The 20,646-nt window shown below is 42.4% G+C and overlaps 1 protein-coding gene across 3 annotated transcripts in view; it reads right to left on the bottom strand.

The window, feature by feature from the left end:
* TRANK1 (tetratricopeptide repeat and ankyrin repeat containing 1) overlaps positions 1-20,646 on the bottom strand; it is a 123,576-nt gene that overhangs the window by 58,496 nt on the left and 44,434 nt on the right. For all 3 annotated transcript variants that reach the window (XR_009214456.1, XR_004249379.2, XM_032162107.2), the window contains exons 4-8: positions 18,489-18,639; positions 15,015-15,133; positions 12,245-12,328; positions 11,579-11,717; positions 9,190-9,321 (exon numbers count right to left, since the gene is read on the bottom strand). Coding sequence is in view for 1 of the 3 variants with exons in the window: in XM_032162107.2 (XP_032017998.1) it covers positions 9,190-9,321; positions 11,579-11,717; positions 12,245-12,328; positions 15,015-15,133; positions 18,489-18,639 (625 nt within the window). In the remaining 2 variants the exon portion in view is untranslated. The remainder of the gene's footprint in view (positions 1-9,189; positions 9,322-11,578; positions 11,718-12,244; positions 12,329-15,014; positions 15,134-18,488; positions 18,640-20,646) is intronic.

The raw sequence follows: 20,646 nt of genomic DNA, 5'->3' as shown, positions 1-20,646 counted from the left end.
CCATCTGTAGGTCTGTAGCATCTGTAAATCCCTTCCACTTGAGGAAATAGTCCACTTTCCCTTTCATTACACATCAATCTACTACTTTTTCCACCACAAATTCTCCAACTTTTTTACTCTTTCCATTCTGTTTCTTTCCCCCTGTTTGCAATTTAGTTTAATTGAAGGCCATTTTCTTTTTGTTATTATTATTATACTTTAAGTTTTAGGGTACATGTGCACAACGTGCAGGTTTGTTACATATGTATACATGTGCTATGTTGGTGTGCTGCACCCATTAACTCTTCATTTAGCATTAGGTATATCACCTAATGCTATCCCTTCCCCCTCCCCCCACCCCACAACAGTCCCCGGTGTGTGATGTTCCCCTAATTGGAGGCCATTTTCTTATTGCAGACTTGAAGAGCCACTATTCACTGCCTCTCAGCTGTTCTGGGTCATGGGTCTGTGGCATCTCCAACCCTGTGCACCTTAAACTCAAGTCACATCCAGTGAACTTTTTTTTAATCAAAAACATGAACTTTCAATATTTTTCCCCTTTAAAATATTTTTTCCATTGAGATAGAGCTCATATAACATAAAATTCATTCTTTTAAAGTGTACTATTTGCCCAGGTGTGGTGGCTCTCGCCTGTAATCCCAGGACTTCGGGAGGTCGAGGCGGGCAGATCACCTGAGCTCAGGAGTTCAACACCAAACTGGCCAACATGGTGAAACCCCATCTCTACTAAAAATACAAAAATTAGCCAGGCGTGGTGGCATGTGCCTGTAGTCCCAGATACTCGGGAGGCTGAGGCAGGAGAATGGTGTGAACCCAGGAGGCAGAGCTTGCAGTGAGCGGAGATCGCACCACTGCACTCCAGCCTGGGTGACAGAGCGAGACTCCATCTCAAAAAAAAAAAAAAAAATTAGCCAGGCACGGTGGCACATGCCTGTAGTCCCAGCTACTTGGGAGGTTGAGGCAGGAGAATCGCTCGAACCCAGAAGGCAGAGACTACAGTAAGCCGAGATCGCATCACTGCATTCCAGCCTGGGCGACACAAGGAGAATCTCTCTCAAAAATAAATAAATAAATATAAACTATATAATTTAATTAGTTTTAGTGTATTTATGAAGTTGTACAACCATCACCACTGTCCAATTCCAGAACATTTTCATCACCCCTAAAATAAATCTCATACACACTAAGTCATTCTCTACTCCCCTTCCCCAACCCCTGGCAACCAGTAATCTACTTTCTGTCTCTAGGGATTTCCTTATTCTGGACATTTCATATCAACAGAATCACACAACACGTGGTCTTTTTTGTCTGCTTCTTTCAGCTAGCATAACGCTTGCAAGCTTTGTCCGTGTTGTAGCATGTATCAGTACTTCCTTTTTATGGTTGAATAATATTCCCTTGTATGGATATGGCATATTTTATGTATCCATTCCTCAGTTGATAGAGATTTGGGCTGTTTCCACTTTTCTAGCTATTATGAATAATGCTAGTATGAATAATCATGTACAAGTTCTTATTTGGGCATGTTTACCTTCTCCTGGTATATACCTATGAGTGACAGATTTGGTCTTATGGTTAACTGTTTAACTTTCTGAGCAACTGTCAAACTGTTTTCCAAAGCAGATGCACCATTTTTCTTACCCACCAGCAATGTATGAAGGATCCAAGTTTTCCACTTCCTTGTCAACATTTGTTGTTATCTTTTTTTATTTTAGTCATCCTGGTGGGTATAAAGTGTACTTAAAATTTTTAAACTGGTTTTTAGAAAGGTGATTCAAAGACGCCTACAACACATGAATAGGCAAAGAGATAAATAGAATAGAACAGCAAGTTCAGCATTAGTGGCATCTCCAATTACTGAGGTTAAGACAGACTTTTAAATAAATAGTGCAGAGACAAATAGGTAATTATTTGGAAAAAAGTAAAGCTAGATTCTTACAATAAACTACAATGGACCAAGAATCTAAATGTAAAAAAATGAAACACTACAGGCACCTGAAGAAAATACGGGTGAATTCTTCTTCAACTTTGGTGTAAGGAAAGACTTTGTAACTCCAAATCTGGGGGCAATAAACAATAGATTGATAAATTTGACTACATAAAAAGAAAACCAAATTGCATGACAAAAAACAACAAAGTCAGGAGACAACTGACAAACTGGGAGAAAATAATTGCAATATATACCACAGACAAGACCTAATGAGCAAAGAATTCTTAAAAATTGAGGACAAAGGACCAAAAACCATATAGAAAAGTAGGAAAGAGACATGAACATGTAATTCATACTAAAAGATATTAAAATGATTCTTAAACACATTCTTAAAAGTTCAACCTCACACATAATTAGAGAAATGCAAATTAAAACTATACTGGAAAAACAATTCTCACCTATTGGACCAGAAAACCTTTTAAAATAAGACAACAAATTCTGCTGGTGAGACTGTTGTGAGAGAAGCACCCTCATACATTGCTGGTGGTAACGCAAATTGGTACAAACCTCTCCTAGATGAAAAGTTGATAATATCTAATAAAACTACATACGCATTTATACATATGAATTAATATGGAGTGATTTCCAGGACACACTCTCAGTGAAAAAAATCAGGCAAGGTGCAATGGCTCATGCCTGTAATCTCAGCATTTTGTGAGACCAAAGCAGGCAGATCACTTGAGCCCAGGAGTTTGAGACCAACCTGGAAAACATGGCGAAACTCTGTCTCTACAAACGACAACAACAACAAAAATAGCCGGGCATGGTAGCACATGTCTAGTCTTAGCTACTCAGGAGGCTGAGGTGGGAGGATCACTTGAGCCTGGGTGGGTGAGGCTGCAGTGAGCCAAAAGAAAAAGTGCCAAAGAGTTATCTATATAATGTAACTCTTCATGCAAAAAAAAAAAAAAAGAAAGGGAGCTATAAGAAAATAGCATGTGTGTTCATTGCTGCAAAAGAAATGCAGAAAGAATAGGCCTGAAATTAAAGAAACTGATTATCTATAAGGCTGGATGGGCAGGGGGCAGAAAGGAGGAGGAAATGGAAATGGCCAGGGAGCAAGGATGAGAAGGAAGTAACATTTCTCTAAGCCTATCTTTTGTAAAGTTCTGACTCCTAGAACCATGGTAATATTTCACATGCCCCTCATATACCCAAAATATAAACAAAATCAATCAGGATGTGGGGCAAATCCTAAAATGGAATACAAACACTAAAAAAATGAGTCTGAGTGTTCTACAAATTACTAACAAAACCATAGTAAAGGGAGTGGGAAAGAAAAGAACTACCAGTATCTTAACAGGATGCTCTAAGGCTAAAGACAAAAAACACTGAATATAAATGAACATAAAATGAATATAAATCTAGTCAGTAAATGTGTTTCTCGCAGAGGTATTATGGGTTACCTAGTCTGAAATTCATAGACTAAATAAGTAAATATATTGTAGATGAACAATATTACAAATAAAAAGGGCTGAATGATCATGGTGTTTGGACTGGAATCAGAGATATCAATATAAACTTATGGTTTTTAACATAGACATATGCAGAGAGATACAATAATATAGATGTAGTATCATCAGTTAGTACACATACATGTATGTCCTAGCTCTTATCTGCCAAAAAGTCCTAGAAACAATGACACTCTGCTTAGCAATGGCATACCTAGTACCAGATCTTGTTTCCTCTAACATTCTCCAATAGGAACCAGGGATCCTTAGAGAAGTGGTTTATTCCAGGGCTGGGACAGGGACCACGCAATATGAACCTGGAACACCTTGTGGTGTCTGAAAGTAAGGAAGTGCTCAAGGGGACTTTTTGAAGGAACACAGGAGCCAGTCTGAAGGAGTGCCTTATGGCTAAAGCTGGAGCAATGTTAGCAAAAAAATACATAATCATAGCATTGGATTTTATCCCATAGAATAAAATAAACATCCGAGTCCATACTGAAATCATTAAATAATTGAATATACAGGGAGAAGGAACAGCTCTTCATTACAGAAGAATTCCAAGCAATAGGCTGGGCGTAGTGGCTCACGCCTGTGATCACAGCACTTTGGAAGGCCCAGGTGGGTGAATCACCTGAGGTCAAGAGATCGAGACCATCCTGGCCACCATGGCGAAACCCTGTCTCTACTAAAAACACAAAAATTAGCTGAGCATGGTGGCACGCACCTGTAATCCCAGCTACTCAGGAGGCTGAGGCAGAAGAATCACTTGAACCCAGGAGGCAGAGGCTGCAGTGAGCCGAGATCGTGCCACTGCACTCCAGCCTGGAGACAGAGCAAGACTCTGTCTCAGAAAAAAAAAAAAAAATTTTTTTCAAACAATAAATGTAGACAGAAGGAAGAAAAATTTTAAATCAATGTTAATCAAAGACCATAGTAATACCTGTAGCTGTCAAGATCTACAAATGGATACCAAAATTGGTGGGAAGAAGTTTGAGAAGAAACAGGGTATGTGCACAGTTTCAAAGTATCCCCTCCAAGATACTCATTAACTACAAAAGAAAAGATAGTAATTTTACAGTGGAGAAGCTCCACACATCACACCTTGACCAAATAATCAAGGTTAATGTGATAAGAAGTATTGACATCATGAACCCCTTGGTATGATTCACTGAGGATACAAAATCATTTCTGTAATATTCTTATCAAAAACATGTAACTTCATTCCAGTCATAACAAAATATCAAACAAACCAAAATTGATAGATAGTCTACCAAATAACTGACTACTACTCTCTAAAAGGGTCAAGGTAACAAAAGGCAAGGAAAGACTGAGGAATGGTCATAGACTACGGAACACTAAGGAGACATAAAAACTAAATGCAATATGGGATCCTGGAACAGAAAAGGTACGTTAGTGAAAAAGCTAGTGAAACTCATATGAGGTCTATATATTAGTGGACAGTATTATATCAATGTTAATTTCTTCATTTTGATAATAAAACTTTGCTTTTATTTTATTTTTTAGAGACAGGGTCTCAGTCAGCTGACTGGGCTGAACTGCAGCCTCGAACTCCTGGCCTCAAGCCATCTTCCCGCCTCAGCCTTCTGAGTAGCTAGGACTACCGGCCTGTGCCACCACACCCAACTAATTTTTTTATGTTTATTTTTATAGAGACAGGATCTCACTATTTTGCCCAGGCTGCTCTCAAACTCCTTGGTTCAAGTGATCCTCCTATCTCGGCCTCCCATAGTGCTGGGATTACAGGCTGGAGGCACTGTGCTGGCCTAAACTTTGATTATACAACATGCTAACTTTATGAGGAGGCTGGGTGAGGGGAGTACGGAAAATCTCTGAACCATTTTTGCAACTTTTCTATAAGTCTAAAATTAGTTCAAAATAAAACATTTTAAAAAATAGAGACAAGATTTTCCCTGATGAAAAAGAAGAGGAAGAGGGTATGGGAGAAAGCAAAAGAAGAAGGAGACTGTGAGAGTATCCTCATTCATTGGAGGTCATACTGGCAGCCTATGTTGACATCTCTAATTGAAGGAAGAAAAGGCCCTCCTTTTTTTGAGACAGGAACTTGCTCTGTCACCCAGGCTGGAATGCAGTGGCGCAATCTTAGCTCACTTCAACCTCCGCCTCCCAAGTTCAAGCGATTCTCCTGCCTCAGCCTCCCAAGTAACTGGGACTACAGGTGCCCACCACCACTCCCAGTTAATTTTGCCATGTGGCCCAGGCTGGTCTCAAACTTCTGGGCTCAAGTGATCCACCCACCTTAGCCTCCCAAAGTGCTAGGATTACAGGTGTGAGCCACCACACCCAGCCAGCCCTATCTTTACTTTATGTTTTATCCTCCCAACTTTCAGAAAGTTGGAAGGGTTTCTGCGTTTATAAGAAATGGTATAAAATTGTTATTCTAAGCCACATACAGGTTAGAGTGTAAGCCACATATGGCTATAGAGCACTTGAAATGCATGATGAGGTGTGGTGAAAAGAGTGAAACACATGATGGATTTCAAAGACAGTAGAAAACAAAAAATAATGAGAAAAATGGCCCGGCACGGTGGCTCATGCCTGTAATCCCAGCACTTTGGGAGGCCAAGGCGGGCAGATCACAAGGTCAGGAGACCAAGACCATCCTGGCTAACATGGTGAAACTCCATCTCTACTAAAAATGTAATAAATTAGCTGGTCATAGTGGCACACATCTGTACTCCCAGCTACTTGGGAGGCTGAGGTAGATCTTGACAGCTACAGGTATTACTATGGTCTTTGATTAATGTTGATTTAAAATTTTTCTTCCTTCCATCTACATTTATTGTTGGATTTTTTTTTTTTTTTTTTTGAGACAGAGTCTCGCTCTGTTGCCCAGGCTGTTGTGCAGTGGCACGATCTCAGCTCACTGGAAGCTCCGCCTCCTGGGTTGAAGCGATTCTCCTACCTCAGCCTCCCGAGTAGCTGGGACTACAGGCGCGTGCCACTGTGCCACGTGGATGTCAGGAGACCTGGAGACGTGTTTTTTGCAAATCAAAGAGTCAGACAAGAAGTATTTTTTTATTGAAGATTTACAAGGTAGAGATATGTAAAGAGAGCACAATGATTGGTGTAGCACATTCTTTAACCATAAATTACTAGGCTAATGTGAGCTTTGGCACAGTGGTATGCTAAGACCCAGTCCATATTAGTTCACAAGAGCCAATTGTTTAAGGTCCAGAAATGTTGCAAGCTGGTTGATAAAAATTATAATAAAAAATTGTATGACAAACAAAACCCATCACTTCCTAATAATTTTTACTACATTTTGCTATCATCTATGATGAGGTTTCTTTACATCTATCTGAAAATGTATCTGTATACTAAAAATAAAATATAATAATGTCCTACCACACATCTCTTCCCAACTCTGTGTTGCATGACATCACATTGGTACCATGAATTATGCCACATGGGAGTATTTCCAAGCTTGTCCAACCCATGGCCCACACAAATTCGTAAATTTTCTTAAAACATTGTGAGATTTGTGCATGGGCCTTCTTTTTTTTTTAAGCTCATCAGCCATCATTAGTGTTACTGTATTTTATGTGTGGCCCAAAATAAATTCTTATTCCAATGTGGCCCAGGGAAGCCAAAAGATCAGACACCCTGATTATACCATGGAACTCAAGAAATGCTACAATTCAGGGCTTCTGTCTTGAAGAGATAGTTGTTTGCCAGAATATCACTGTCTTTAAGAAGGGACTAAAACACAGAAAACATCAAAAGAACAGATAATAAATAACGGGTTAGGAAGTGAAGAAACTGGAATCATCATATACTGCTGGTGGGACTGTAAAATGGTACAGCCACTTTGGGAAATAGTCTGGCAGTTCCTCAAAAGGTTAAACATAGTGTTACCATATGATCCGGCAATTATACTCCTGGGTATCTAGCTGGGAAAAATGAAAACAAACGCCCTGTACACAAATATTTACAGCAGCATTATTCATAATAGCCAGAAAGTGGAAACAACCCAAACACCCATCAACTGAAGAATGAATAAACAAATGTGGTATATTTATACAATAGAATATTATTTGGCAATAAAAAGGAATTAAGTATTGATTCATTCTACAACACAGATAAACCTTGAAAATACACTGGTGAAAGAAGCCAGTCACAAAAGGCCTCATATTCTATGATTCCACTTACATGAAATATCCAGAATAGGCAAATCCATAGAGACAAAAAGTCGTGATTGCTTAGGGCTTGGAGATGGGAGAAATGGAATGACTGCTAATGGATGTGGGGTTTCTTTTTAGGATAAAAATGTTCTAAAATGTATTGTGATGATACTTGCTCGACTCTGAATAGATCAAAAAGCATTTAACTGTACACTTTAAACAGGTAAATTATATAGTATATGAATAATATTTCAATAAAGCTCAAAAATCCATAGGCCCCTTCTCCTTTGTTTCCCTAGATATAGGTTCCTAGGTCCCAGTTCAGTGGGAATGACATTAGAGAAACAAGCCTCACTGGGCTCCTCATGACAGATGCTGAAGAGAGGAAACTGCAGTTTCCTACGAGTAACCACCAGACCAGAGGTCCCCAAAAGGAGGCCTTCAGGCTGGTTCTAGTTCACAGGCATATTTAAATCTGAGCAGACAGCTGAAAAATCACAAGATTTCACAGTTTTAAAAAATCCAGATTTCTGGCCATGCATGGTAGCTCATGCCTATATCCCAGTACTTTGGGAGGCCGAGGCGGGTGGATCACTTGAGGTCAGGAGTTCAAGAACAGCCTGGCCAACATAGCTACTAAAGTTACAAAAATTAGCTGTGCATGCTGGTGTTTGGCTGTAGTCCCAACTACTCGGGAGAGACTGAGGCAGGAGAATCCCTTGAACCTGGGAAGCGGAGGTTGCAGTGAACCAAGATTGTGCCACTGCACTCCAGCCTGGGCGACAGACTGAGACTCCATCTCAAAAAAAATCCAAATGTCCAACATCTCTTGCCATGAAAAGATGACAGCCCGGCCTAGTTCCTATGATCACCTCCAGGCTGCAGCAGCACCAGGCACAAGCTCCTCACCACTCCCTGTCACCTCCCTTCCACAGAGGCTGAGAGTCCATTGTATGTTCTTCTCTATCCCAAACAGAAAGCAAAAACTGAGGGGTCTGAGAGTTTCAAGAAAAATGAGTGACATCAGAGAGCTCTGAGAGACTGAACACAGCCTTCCTGCTTCCTGGGCTAACACGGTGCACCGGTGTCAGAAGAACCAGCTTTTCCTTGCATGTGCTAGCCTCACTTCCTCATGTGCCTGGTCTGGCCCCAGCAGGTATGGGAAGATGCAATCCCTGTGTTAGATTCTAAGTGCCATGAAGGCAGAACCATGTGCAGTTCAGTTCACGATTCCTCTCTGGCAGCTAACACAGATTTGGCATAAAATAAAATGAGTAACCATGTGATGAGGGAGGGAAAAAAGGCAGCCAGGAGCCCATGTTTTTGAATGATTCAACCCCACAGAAGCCATTTCAAGGTGAAAGAGCTCCTGAAGCCCAGCAATTCTTCCTTCTCTCACCTCACCTTCTTTCTGCATTACAGCTTACCCACTCACCCACCAAAATCAAGTTTAGTTCAAGGGGAAGTTTAGCCCTCTGAGCCAGCTAGGGATAGAATGGGTAAAACAAGGCAGTCAGTGGTGTGGGTCCTCAAAGCCTGACACCAGCCAGCCACAGCGCACCCTCTGGGTAGTGCCACTACTCACGCTTGACGAGGTATCCTGGGGAGTGGGCAGCGACGACGTGCAGGACAGTGCAGCCATCCCCGTCCTTCTGGTTAATGCGGCCTTTCCACTCGGGCTTGTGATCCATTAACCACCGGAAAAGATGGTTTTCTCCTGAAGGGAATTAAAATGACTTACTAATGTTTTCCACATACAGAAAGTCAGCAAAGTTAATTTGTGCAGCAGCAATAGATTAAAAAGAAAGAAAGAAAATCAGCAAAGCAAGTCAATGTGGACCACACTAAGGTAACCAAATGAGGAATCCAACATACGTTTCCACTCACCACAAACAGGTGTGGGGAGACACGGGCGTTTGTCAAGTGAGAGGATGAGTTATAGAAAGCTACCCATAATCATCGTAGGTCAGGTTCCCTAGAAGCCTGAGACAGGGATTCTTATACATGTGACTGAGCTAGAGATAGCATGAGAAAAGGGCAAGGAAGGCAGGACAGGTAGGGGAAGCAGCTAAGCAAGGTAGTGATCCCAGTACAGTCACTCCAGCCTGACCTCATGAGCAGCCCTGCAGCAGGAATGCACTACAGCCTGGACCTACCTTGAGGCACTGGGGCTGGCCTTTTGAATCCCCATGTCAGTCAATCAAGAGCTACAGAATGCACTCAGGGAGAGAGGCAAGGTCCAGAGAGAACCTCTCTGGGAAGTGGTTTCTTTTGACAAAGAGCAGCGCTCTACCCAAGGGGCCAGCTGTGAGTTGTTAGCAGCTAACATTGACAGCAGGTGGGGGTGAGGGGATTGGTGGCAAAGAGGATCTGGGTGAGGCGCAACAGCCTCCACTTTAATAATCAAGCCAGTATCTCTGATGAGATTACCCTACTACATTACTATCAATAAGACATATATATTGATTTCTTTTCCCAGACTCCTTCCTTGGCGTTCCTGAGATCTAGGAAAGCCACGCACCTCTGCCAACTCTTTGGACACCAATTTGTCACCATGTCAGAGTTCTCTGAGAAACAAATCAAGGATTAAAACATACCACCTTGAAGGCTCAATCTTACTGATACCACCTATAATCACAGGAACTAACTTAAAAGTAGACACAATGGGGAATCATGACATTCATAACCAGAGCCACACTTCTCTGCATTCCAGTTTCCTCACTTGAAACTGGGAGGATTAGATTAAGTAGCTTTCAATCAGGCTTTACTTTTAAATGTTTTATCTACCAATCTCTGTGTAAGAATAAAATCTCTCGGCCAGACATGGTGGGGCTCACGCCTGTAATCCCAACACTTTGGGAGGCCGAGGTGGGTGGATCACTTGAGATCAGGAGTTTGAGACAAGCCTGGCCAACATGGTGAAACCCCGTCTCTACTAAAAATACAAAAATTAGCCAGGTGTGGTGGCGGGCGCCTGTAATCTCAGATACTCAGGAGGCTGACGCAGGGGAATCGCCCAAACCCAGGAGGCAAAGGCTGCAGTGAGCCAAGATCACGTCACTGCACTCCCCCAGCCTGGGCAATAGAGTGAGACTAAGTCTCAAAAAAAAAAAAAAAAAAAATCTTATAAATTCCCCACTATATGAAACAAATAACAGCAGGACAAATCTGGCTAAAGCAAAGACAGGGGTTCCAGGTCTCAAGCCCATGGCCACCTCCCACACCCCCATTCCTGGGGAGATGATACAGCCTACAAGAGGTAGACTAGACAAGTTCTCTTGGCCCTTTCTGGCACTAAAATGCTATGGGTGAATGTCCCACAGTGTTGCCACGTGTGCTTGGAAAGAAAAACAAACTTCTATCTAAAGTGTGAGTGTGTGCATATGTGTGTGTTAATGATAAAATAAAAATATTTTTAAAGTTAAAGCCTATAACCAGATGGCAAAGCTTAAAAAAGAATTTCATGAAAATAGCAGTCCTTTAAAAGAAGCACAATCAAACTGTATCAGCAACAGCTCATGTCTCCCTTGGGATCCCCTCAGCCAAGGGACTGTGTTGTGTGCCTCACAACACAGCCGTCAGCCCTCTGGGCTAGAGTGAAAATGAACCGAGAGAAATAGAGCAAAGCTGCCTATGCCGGAAGGAGGAAACTCTGCAGGTCTCCTGGGAGTGTTGCCCAGCAACAGCCGTCTGTCCTAAGTCCCTTCCTTGGGTCCCAGGGCTCCATCCTCCTGCCAGGATCTGTCTAGAAACACAATCCTTTCCGTTTGGACCTCCTGCAGCTACTAGGTGCCAGGAAAGATAAAAATGATACTATTTCCCTGCTGCTTCATTCATTTGAATAATCAGCTCATTTGAATATTAAAATGGTCTGCGTTCAAGTGGTTTAATTCTAGTTTCACTTGAGCTCAACAGAGTCCCAGAACTCGGCTGGAAGGGCAGCTTGGAAGGTGGAAAACTGGGAGAAGACTCACTGGCTTGGATACAGAGTCGCATGAGGGCATGAAGGGGATATGGTCCTATAGTCTCAACACTTGCACCAATGGAGATGAGCCACTGGACTAACTTGGGCACTTGTTCCATCTTCTCATAAAGTCCAATGAAAACGTATTTCTGGGGAAAAAAAAACACACAGGACAAATTATGGAAATCACTAATCAATAGGAAGTTTCAAACTCCTTTACCCATAAAGTATGGAATCAGTAAAACTTGGATTAGCTGTGGTCCAAGCCTAGGATTATTATAAATAACAAATTTGTGGTAAGGCAGCTGAAGGAGAAAGTACCAGACACGAGGAAGTGTATGTTTCAAGAAATCGCCTTAGGAGGCCAGGCGCAGTGACTCACGCCTATAATCCCAGCACTTTGGGAGGCCAAGGTGGGTGATCACCTGAGGTCAGGAGTTCAAGACCAGCCTGCCCAACATGGCAAAACCCCATCTTTACCAAAAAATACAAAAATCAGCCGGGCATTGTGGTAGGCACCTGTAATCCCAAGCTACTTGGGAGGCTGAGGCAGGGAGAATTGCTTGAACCAGGGAGGCGGAGGTTGCAGTGAGCTGAGATCGTGCCACTGCACTACAGCCTGGGCAAAAGGGCGAGACTCAGTCTCAAAAAAATATATATATATATATCACCTTACCTCAAAGAGACTTTTCAGTGATAACTCTGGGACATGAATATTTCTTGGTAATCGGTCTTTTTTTGCTGACAGAAGTAGAAATGACTGGTGGGAGAAGACAAAAAGAAAAGGCTGGAATAATAATGTTCTCCACATAGGTTATTAAAGCAAAAAAGTTATTTTAAGCTTTAAAACAAGCAAATAAAAAAAAAACCACTCTCTAGCCTTGTCTTTTTTTAAAGTGCTTGCCAAGTTTTTCAGCTATTTGCTGTGACAGTTAAAGTCTCTGTCTAGCCAACTTCCTGTTCCTGCTGAGAACTAAGGCCCCTCCACACTTCCTCAAAGCCTGCTGAGGACAGGAGCAGATGATGTCATGTAGCATTTCACAGTATGGTTGCAATGAGATTTAAAAAAAAAAAAAAAAAAAAAAAAGGAGTAATTCCCTGCCAAGTTCTTAAGGCTTAGCAAGTGGAAGACTCAAATCCTTTAGAAATACCCCCATCCCAATCAATTATTCAGCACATCAGCATTTTAAAAGCCGCAAGTACTTGCAGCCCATTAGACACTGTCAAATGGTCTGCTGCAGCCAGCTCCTATCAGCTACTGAGTTGATGATACACATCTTCTCCTAACTTCAAGTGTTGTATGTCATATTAGTAGCTGGAAATTGGCCATGGTAAGAGTATTTACACTACCAAAGTTAGCAAATGCTACAAATCGGGACCTTTTCTTTTCAGAGACCCAGTTGTTAAACTACTGACCCTATCTAAAGTTGCTGAAGAGACTGAATCCCAGAGAATTTAAGCCAGTTTTCACAGGTCTCACAGCACATCCTGAGAAGCCCCTACTGAGATCATTCAGGTATGCTAACAAGTCTAAGAATTCCCAGCTCTGTTATGACCATGACTGGAGACCCAGTCTCAGCTCCAACCTCTCTCATGTATGGCTCTTGCCAGTGGACTTAGGACCACAGGAACTGTGCCCATGGCCACATCTCACTTCTAGTTTCTTTCAGATTGATACCCATGCTTTTTTTTTTTTTGAAACGGAGTCTCACTCTTGTTGCCCAGGCTAGAGTGCAGTGGTGCAATCTCAGCTCACTGCAACCTCTGTGATGCCCAGTCTTAACTTTTTGCCCTAAACAAGCCTTGCTGCCAGCACTCAACCCCACATGATAAGTTCAGCATTCCAGTGGTCAGATTGCTGGCCTTTTAAAAGGTGCTTCTGTCTGCAGTATTTGGGAATTACCAGAGGCTCACTGCAGGTAGGATGTTGGACCTGCTACTTGGGCTGGATTCCTGGGCCCTCCCTTGACTGGCTGGGATAATAATCTATTAGGAGTTGCCTGTCTCCCATTCTCTCATTCTCTACCTAGGCCGTGGAGCTCTATTCATGTCCACGCTACACTGGGAAGAGAGGACAAGGTTCTTTTCCTGAGTGCAATAAATTAAACTATCTTCCTGCTAATGAGGCCTAAGGCCTCCTACTCACAGATCTACCCTAGCACTTGGAATCACAGAATTTCAAAACTTTTTAAAAAATAAAGCTGGAAGGATCCTTATAAGGTAGGCCAGCTACCTTATCCAAAGAGAAAATATCTCAAATGTCTTTTAACGGGACCCTGGATTTCTGACTACTGGTTCCCCAAGACTTCAGTCTGCCTTCCTCATCCCTGCTCCCTGCCCTCCGAAGATTTTTTAATATGGGGGTAAGCTTCAGGGAGCCCATGGCAGGACTCCAGGAGGTTTCCCATGAACCCCCTGAAACTATACACACAACTGTCAGCGCATGACAAGAGAGCCCCACAGATTTCATTAGATTTCCAATAGAATCCATTACCTTGCCCAGAATTTAAGAATTCTCTATTCTAAAGTCATCCAATCTGCTAGGATCAGGAGTCCTTAATAGGTTGCCCTTGCTTTTGGTGACTTTTCTGGACTGCCCAGCTTTAGAAAGCCCAGCAGGGCTGTTCTAACCAAATTCCTAGCTTGGCCATAAGCACTTATAGCCTATCACCAATGACAACTACTATTCACTGGGCACTTAGAATATGCCAGGTATTACAAAACCCCTCAGCTCAATGCCTGGCACTACAGGCCTTCAACAGACATTACCTGATGAGTGCTCTTGTCCATTATTTCTGATTCTCACCAAAACTCTGAAGAAATAGGTTTATATAATGCAACTTACAAATGAGGAAATAAGACTCAAAGGGGAAGTAATTAGCCCAAAATAGTAAGTGGAGGATTCTGATTCAAGGACACATCTGTGTGACACTGAAGCCCAGACCTCCGCAGTCCACCCACTCCTCCATTCCATGGATTCCTGGCCCTTGGTTCAGGTCCTACAACCTCACTTAGCCAGTACCCAAATGTTAGCAGTCCCTCAAAACCACATGAGAACCCTTGTGAGCAGCCCAGATAGGTCATCCGGGCACACACTAGCTAAAGCAGTATAAAAAAGGATTGTGAAAATGAACACACAGCTTTGTTTTTCGCATTCCACATTACCATTAGCATCTGTACTTTATATTTCTTTGATGACAGTGGAGACACAGAGCAAGGAGTGAGGTTACCACAATCTAAGTGTTTTTCCCATTTTTAAAAATAAATGGAAACTGGCTAATTAATCTATCTCAAAGACTTTTCATCTTTAATGATATCCTAGTTAAAAATTTACCCTGGCATCAAGATCAACAAATAATAAATTACAATCCCTCAATGCCAATGGAAAGAAATCATTTCATCAAGAACGTACTCTCCCCATGAGAGAGCCATCTCCTTTTACTTACATGCCATAATCCTTTCTTTGCCAACTTTTCTATTACAGATTGCCACACTTCTGTTGGGAATCCAGTTGTGAAAATATGATCAAAGCAAGGCAAGAAACTTTGCAAAACAATGGAGTCACCTGAAAGAAAGTTTCATAATTTAGGGACTTTAATGTGGGGAAAGTCTACAGCATTTAGGAAAAGGTCCTCCAATTAAGTTCACGCATAGACAAAAGTAAATTAAAGATACCCTAAAGAAAGGCATTTTCAAAGTAGTATGAAGTCATTTATAGTTGGTTGAAGTGGCAATTATTTTCAGTTCATCATCAAATCAATCCCCTAAGAGTTAGGCAGCATAATTAACATTCGCTTTGCCTTTCTAGTTGCCAAGCCCAGTGATATGTGCTTATATTTAATCCCTCAAATAAACCACTAAGGAAGTGCCTATTATCTCCACTTATAGAGGAGGAAATGGAAGCTTAAGTCACAAAACTCACTTCCTTTAAGAAAAATGGGACAAATATTGTCACTCAAAACATTAGAAACTATGACAAATGAAGATAGGTTTCATGGCATATCATGCAGTTAGTTCACAACAAGAAACAAGACTGGAACCCAGATCTACCAACTCTTGTCATCAATACACATTCTTCTGACCTGGTGGCCCATCGACCTATTGCACCTGGTGATCCTCCAACCATATTTCTCAAATTCATGGATGAGAATGTCCAAGGGGGACAGGTCAAGAGTCGGAATAACTTGGCACCTCTTCCAAGTTATTAATTTCAAAAAATAAGTAAATATCAAAACAAATGCATACCATATGAAATGATACAAAGTTTCCCATAAATATATTTTTCAAAATTTAGAAACTGGGCCACGCCAATTTCTTTACCTTCCAAAAAGGAGTACTTTGGTAAAATATTGGATGCATTGTCCTAAGAAGTCCTCTTAACTGCCCTCTTTCAGGTTGGGGACAGAATGAAAACCACCCAGGTTATCTTAAGGGGCAGTCATCAAGAAGCAGTTGTTTGGAATTCCCATAACTCCAGCCTGGCTTCTGACAGAATAGTGACATTTAAAAGATGCAGAGGGCCCGGTGCAGTGGCTCACACCTGTAATCTGAGCACTTTGGGAGGCCAAGGCGGGCAGATCACCTGAGGTCAGGAATTTGAGACAAGCCTGGCCAACAGGGTGAAAGCCCGTCTCTACTAAAATAACAAAAATTAGCTGGGCATGGTGGCAGCGCCCGTAATACCAGCTACTAGGGAGGCTGAGGCAGGAGAATCACTTGAACCCAGGAGTTGGAGGTTGCAGTGAGCAGAGATCGTGCCATTGCACTTCAGCCTGGGTGAAAAGAGTGAAACTCCATCTCAAAAAAAAAGAAAAAAAAAAGATGCAGAGAAACTGGGCGCAGTGGCTCAAGCCTGTAATCCCAGCACTTTGGGAGGCTGAGGCAGGTGGATCACCTGAGGTCAGGAGTTGGAGACCAGCCTGGCCAACATAGTGAAACCTCATCTCTACTAAAAATACAAAAATTAGCCGGACGTGGTGGCATGCACCTGTAGTCCCAGCTACTCAGGAGGCTGAGGCAGAAGAATCACTTGAACCTGGGAGTTAGAGGTTGCAGTGAGCCTAGATTGCGCCACCGCACTCCAGCCTGGGCAACAGAGCAAGACACCATCTCAAAAAAGATGCAGAGAAGTGCAGGCCAAGTCATTGGGTTAGGAAGAACATGAAGCCACCCTGGCTACTATTGGCAAAAGACTGACTGAAGAGCTGTGACCCATCAGCACCCATCTAGAGACCTTCTACTTCCCTGTCTAGGGGACATGGCTGCACCTGCCTCTAACTCCTTCCCACTGCCTGCTACTACTATAGTCCCCTCTCTGTACCGAACTTGTCAAAATCTGTGAGATTCCACCTACAGACCACAGAAGTTGCTTTCCCACAACTGCAATGGGAAGAGTTTGATTGATAACAGTCTATACATTGTCAGCTGTGGTTTCCCCACATTTAAAAGCCAAAGACCATTTTTCAGAAATTCTAACATGTGCCATTTTTCATATTCTAACATCTCTGAAATCAGGATGTGTCTTACAATCAATGTTGTCTTTCACTGGCAGAGCATAAATTAATAACACATCTTAGTGCAACTTAAATTTGATCAAACACCATATTTAAAAACAACAGCCTGGATATTGGCAAGACCTTCAGACTGCATAATCACTGGCAAGGAGTGAAGTTTATTACACTGTGCTTTACCAGTTTCTGGTTTTGCCTGATCTGGGCCACTGACAAAGCTATGTCTTAGGCCAGGTCATTAGAGTCGTAACTTAATGCAGTGACACAAAAGGTTCCCCTCCCTGCTAGGCTGAACATGTGGGTCCTCCGCTGATTCTGCAGTGCCAGGCAGTGAGCTTCACAACCCTGACATGGAGCAGCCATTATCAGCTTTCACAGGACCTTCCACCAGCCCTTCCAGGTTATTTTCATAGCAAACAAATATTTTCTCAATAGATTGGAAAAATACTTGTGAAAAACCACAGGAAAGGCTGGGCATGGTGGCTTATGCCTGTAATCTCAGCACTTTAGGAGGCCAAGGCAGGTGGATTGAGGTCAGGAATTTAAGACCAGCCTGGCCAAGATGGTGAAGCCCTATTTCTACTAAAAACACAAATAGTTAGCCGGGCGGGGTGGTGGGCGCCTGTAATCCCAACTACTCAGGAGGCTGAGCCAGGAGACCCTTTGAACCCGGGAGACAGAGGTTGCAGTGAGCAAAGATCATGCCATTGCACTCCAGCCTAGGCAACAAAAGTGAAACTCCATCTCAAAAGAAAAAAAAGAAAGAAAAAGAAAAATCACAGGAAAGAGCAAAAGTCACATCAGGCGAGTAGTATAAATACGGAAATCCCTATGAATAGCAACACAAAACACTTAAGAAGTCTGAAGCCGGCCAGGCAGGGTGGCTCACACCTGTAATCCTAGCACTTTGGGAGGCCAAGGTGGGCGGATCACGAGGTCAAGAGATCAAGACCATCCTGGCCAATATGGCGAAATCTCATCTCTACTAAAAATACAAAAAATTAGCTGGGTGTGGTGGCGTGTGCCTGTAGTCCCAGTCACTCAGGAGACTGAGGCAGGAGGATCACTTGAACCCGGGAGGCAGCGCTTGCAGTGAGCCAAGATTGCGTCACTGCACTCCGGCCTGGCGACAGAGTGAGACTCTGTCTCAAAAAAAAAAAAAAAAAAGTCTGAAACCAAAGTCCCAAAGCTTTTAGTCATTTATGCAAAAAGTACTTCATTGTTTTCACAAAGGCAGAAGCCACCGAAGCATCCAAAATGCTTTCTAATGTGTGAACTAGGTTCATTAAACTGCATAAATCAGCCACAAAGAAACACCCAGAAATTATCTCCCCATGAGCCTGAGTCCCCAGGAGCTATTCGAATAAAATAGCAAGGACTTTACAAAAAGTCTCCCCAGTTCCAACTTACTGCTCATAGTGGTGAAGACTCCAACAAGGAAATCAGCAACCGGTGCCTGGTCTTGGCTTCTCTGCACAAGTCGCAGACCCTCAAAAAACATGCGAGCAGCTTCATAAGGCTGATGCAACCTCAGCAAGGAATAACCAGCTCGGTAGTATCCCTGGAACAGGATAAAAAGCAAAACTGTCATGTACCACATCTCCTTTAACCTGCTGGTGAAAGAAAAAGCAAAATTGGCAACATGGGAAATCCAACTCAAAAAGTCTGACTTCTGGCTGGGCACAGTGGCTCATACCTATAATCCTAACATTCCAAGAGGTCAAGGAAAGAGGATCACTTGAGCTCAGGAGTTGGAGGCCAGCCTAGGCAACATAGTGAGACCTTGTCTCTACTAAAAAGAAAATAAAAATTAGCTGGGTATAGTGGCACGTACCTTGTAGCCCCTGCTACTCAGGAGGCTGAGGTGAGAGGATTACTTGAGCCCAGGAGATAGAGGCTACAGTGAGCTACAGTCATGCTACTGCACTCCAGCCTGGGCAACAGACTTATATCCTGTCTTACTTCTATGTAAACAGGGATTTCTAACCAACACTGGATACAGGGTTTCCACATTATATTCTGTGCCACATTGCTTCTGTTATTTAACTGCCAAGAAAAGAATCACTTTCAAATCCATGACTTACATAGCCTCTAACATATGACACAGAGAGAAGGAAGCAGGTCTGCTTTCAATTACATCTCTGGTTGGTTGGATTGTTATTGACTGATTGATTGATTGAGACAGGATCTTGCCCTATCACCCAGGCTGGAGTGTAGTGGCATGATCCTGGCTCACTGCTACCCTCTAACTCCTGGGCTCAAACTAACCTCTCATCATAGCCTCCCAAGTAGCTGGGACTACAGGTGTGCACCACCATGCCCAGATAATTTTTCCATTTTTTGTAGAGATGAAGTCTTGCTATATTGCCCAAACTGGTCTTGAACTCCTGGCCTTAGGCATCTTCCTGCTTCGGCCTCCCAAACTGCTGGGATTATGAAGCCGGGGTGCAGTTCAAGTGAGCCACTGCACCTGACCTTATTTATTTATTCATACTCCAAGTCACAGCTTGAGCCGGAACAGAAGAATGAAAACGATCCTTTGATTAGTGTTCAGGAAAAGAATGAGACTGACATGAAAAACAAAGGTGTTTTTCCTGCCCCTTTCAAAGTAAACACAATTTCCACTGGGTACTTAAGAAAACAAATTGTAATGACAAACATTGAGATTTACTGAGTTCTACATTATAAGCAATATTCACGAGAGGCCAAAGAAATATGTGATTTCTACAGAAAGAACAAAATTACAATGATCAATAGAAGAAAATGGTCTAGTTTTGCCTATATACAAATAATATGACTCTTGAATGGGAATAAAATGATATTGCCTACCCCACGTTGATCACCTGAATTAGCATCAGGGATCTACCAAACAATTTTCTGTCTAAGATAACAGAAAGCCAGGTGTAGTGACTCAAGCGTGTAATTCCAGCACTTCGGGAGGCCAAGGCAGGAGGATTGCTTGAGCCTAGGAGTTCAAGACCAGCCTGGGCAACATAGTGAGACCCTGTCTCTACAAAAAAAATTTGTTTTCTTTAGCTGGGCATGGTGGTGCAAGCCCATAGTCCCAGCTATTCCAGAGGCTGAGGGAGGAGGATCACATGAGCCCACGAGGTGAGGCTCCAGCCTGGGCGAAAAAGCAAGACCCTATCTCAAAAAAAAAAAAAAAGAAGAAGGTAACAGGTGTTCAGCAACTGGGCTCACGAAAAAAGAAGTACTTTAAAATTCCATATAACACCAAATTTCTGGCTATTTAATGATTTGTTTTAACTTTCATTTTGAAAGTCTAAAGACCTCAGATAACAATCAAAGTGAGGAGGAAAAAAAAGTTGTTTTGTTTTTTCTAACTAGGCAAGCTGATAATCTCCCATTTCTTTGCCTTCCTCAGATTCAAGGTTTTTTTGTTTTGTTTTTTGTTTTTTGAGGAAGATGAAGGGGATCAGAATATGCCACCCAAAAATATGCCACTTTGGCATAAGGATTATTTCGAGCTGAAGGTATCTGAGATTCAACAAGTGCAAAAAGAAGCCTCCCCTGAGCTTCACTTAACTGACTAAAAAGCAGAAACTCT

This window comes from Hylobates moloch, unplaced genomic scaffold (assembly GCF_009828535.3).
Source record: "Hylobates moloch isolate HMO894 unplaced genomic scaffold, HMol_V3 SCAFFOLD_8, whole genome shotgun sequence".
In the NCBI taxonomy this organism is placed as follows: Eukaryota; Metazoa; Chordata; class Mammalia; order Primates; family Hylobatidae; genus Hylobates; species Hylobates moloch.
This window is presented reverse-complemented; position numbering and strand designations above follow the sequence as displayed.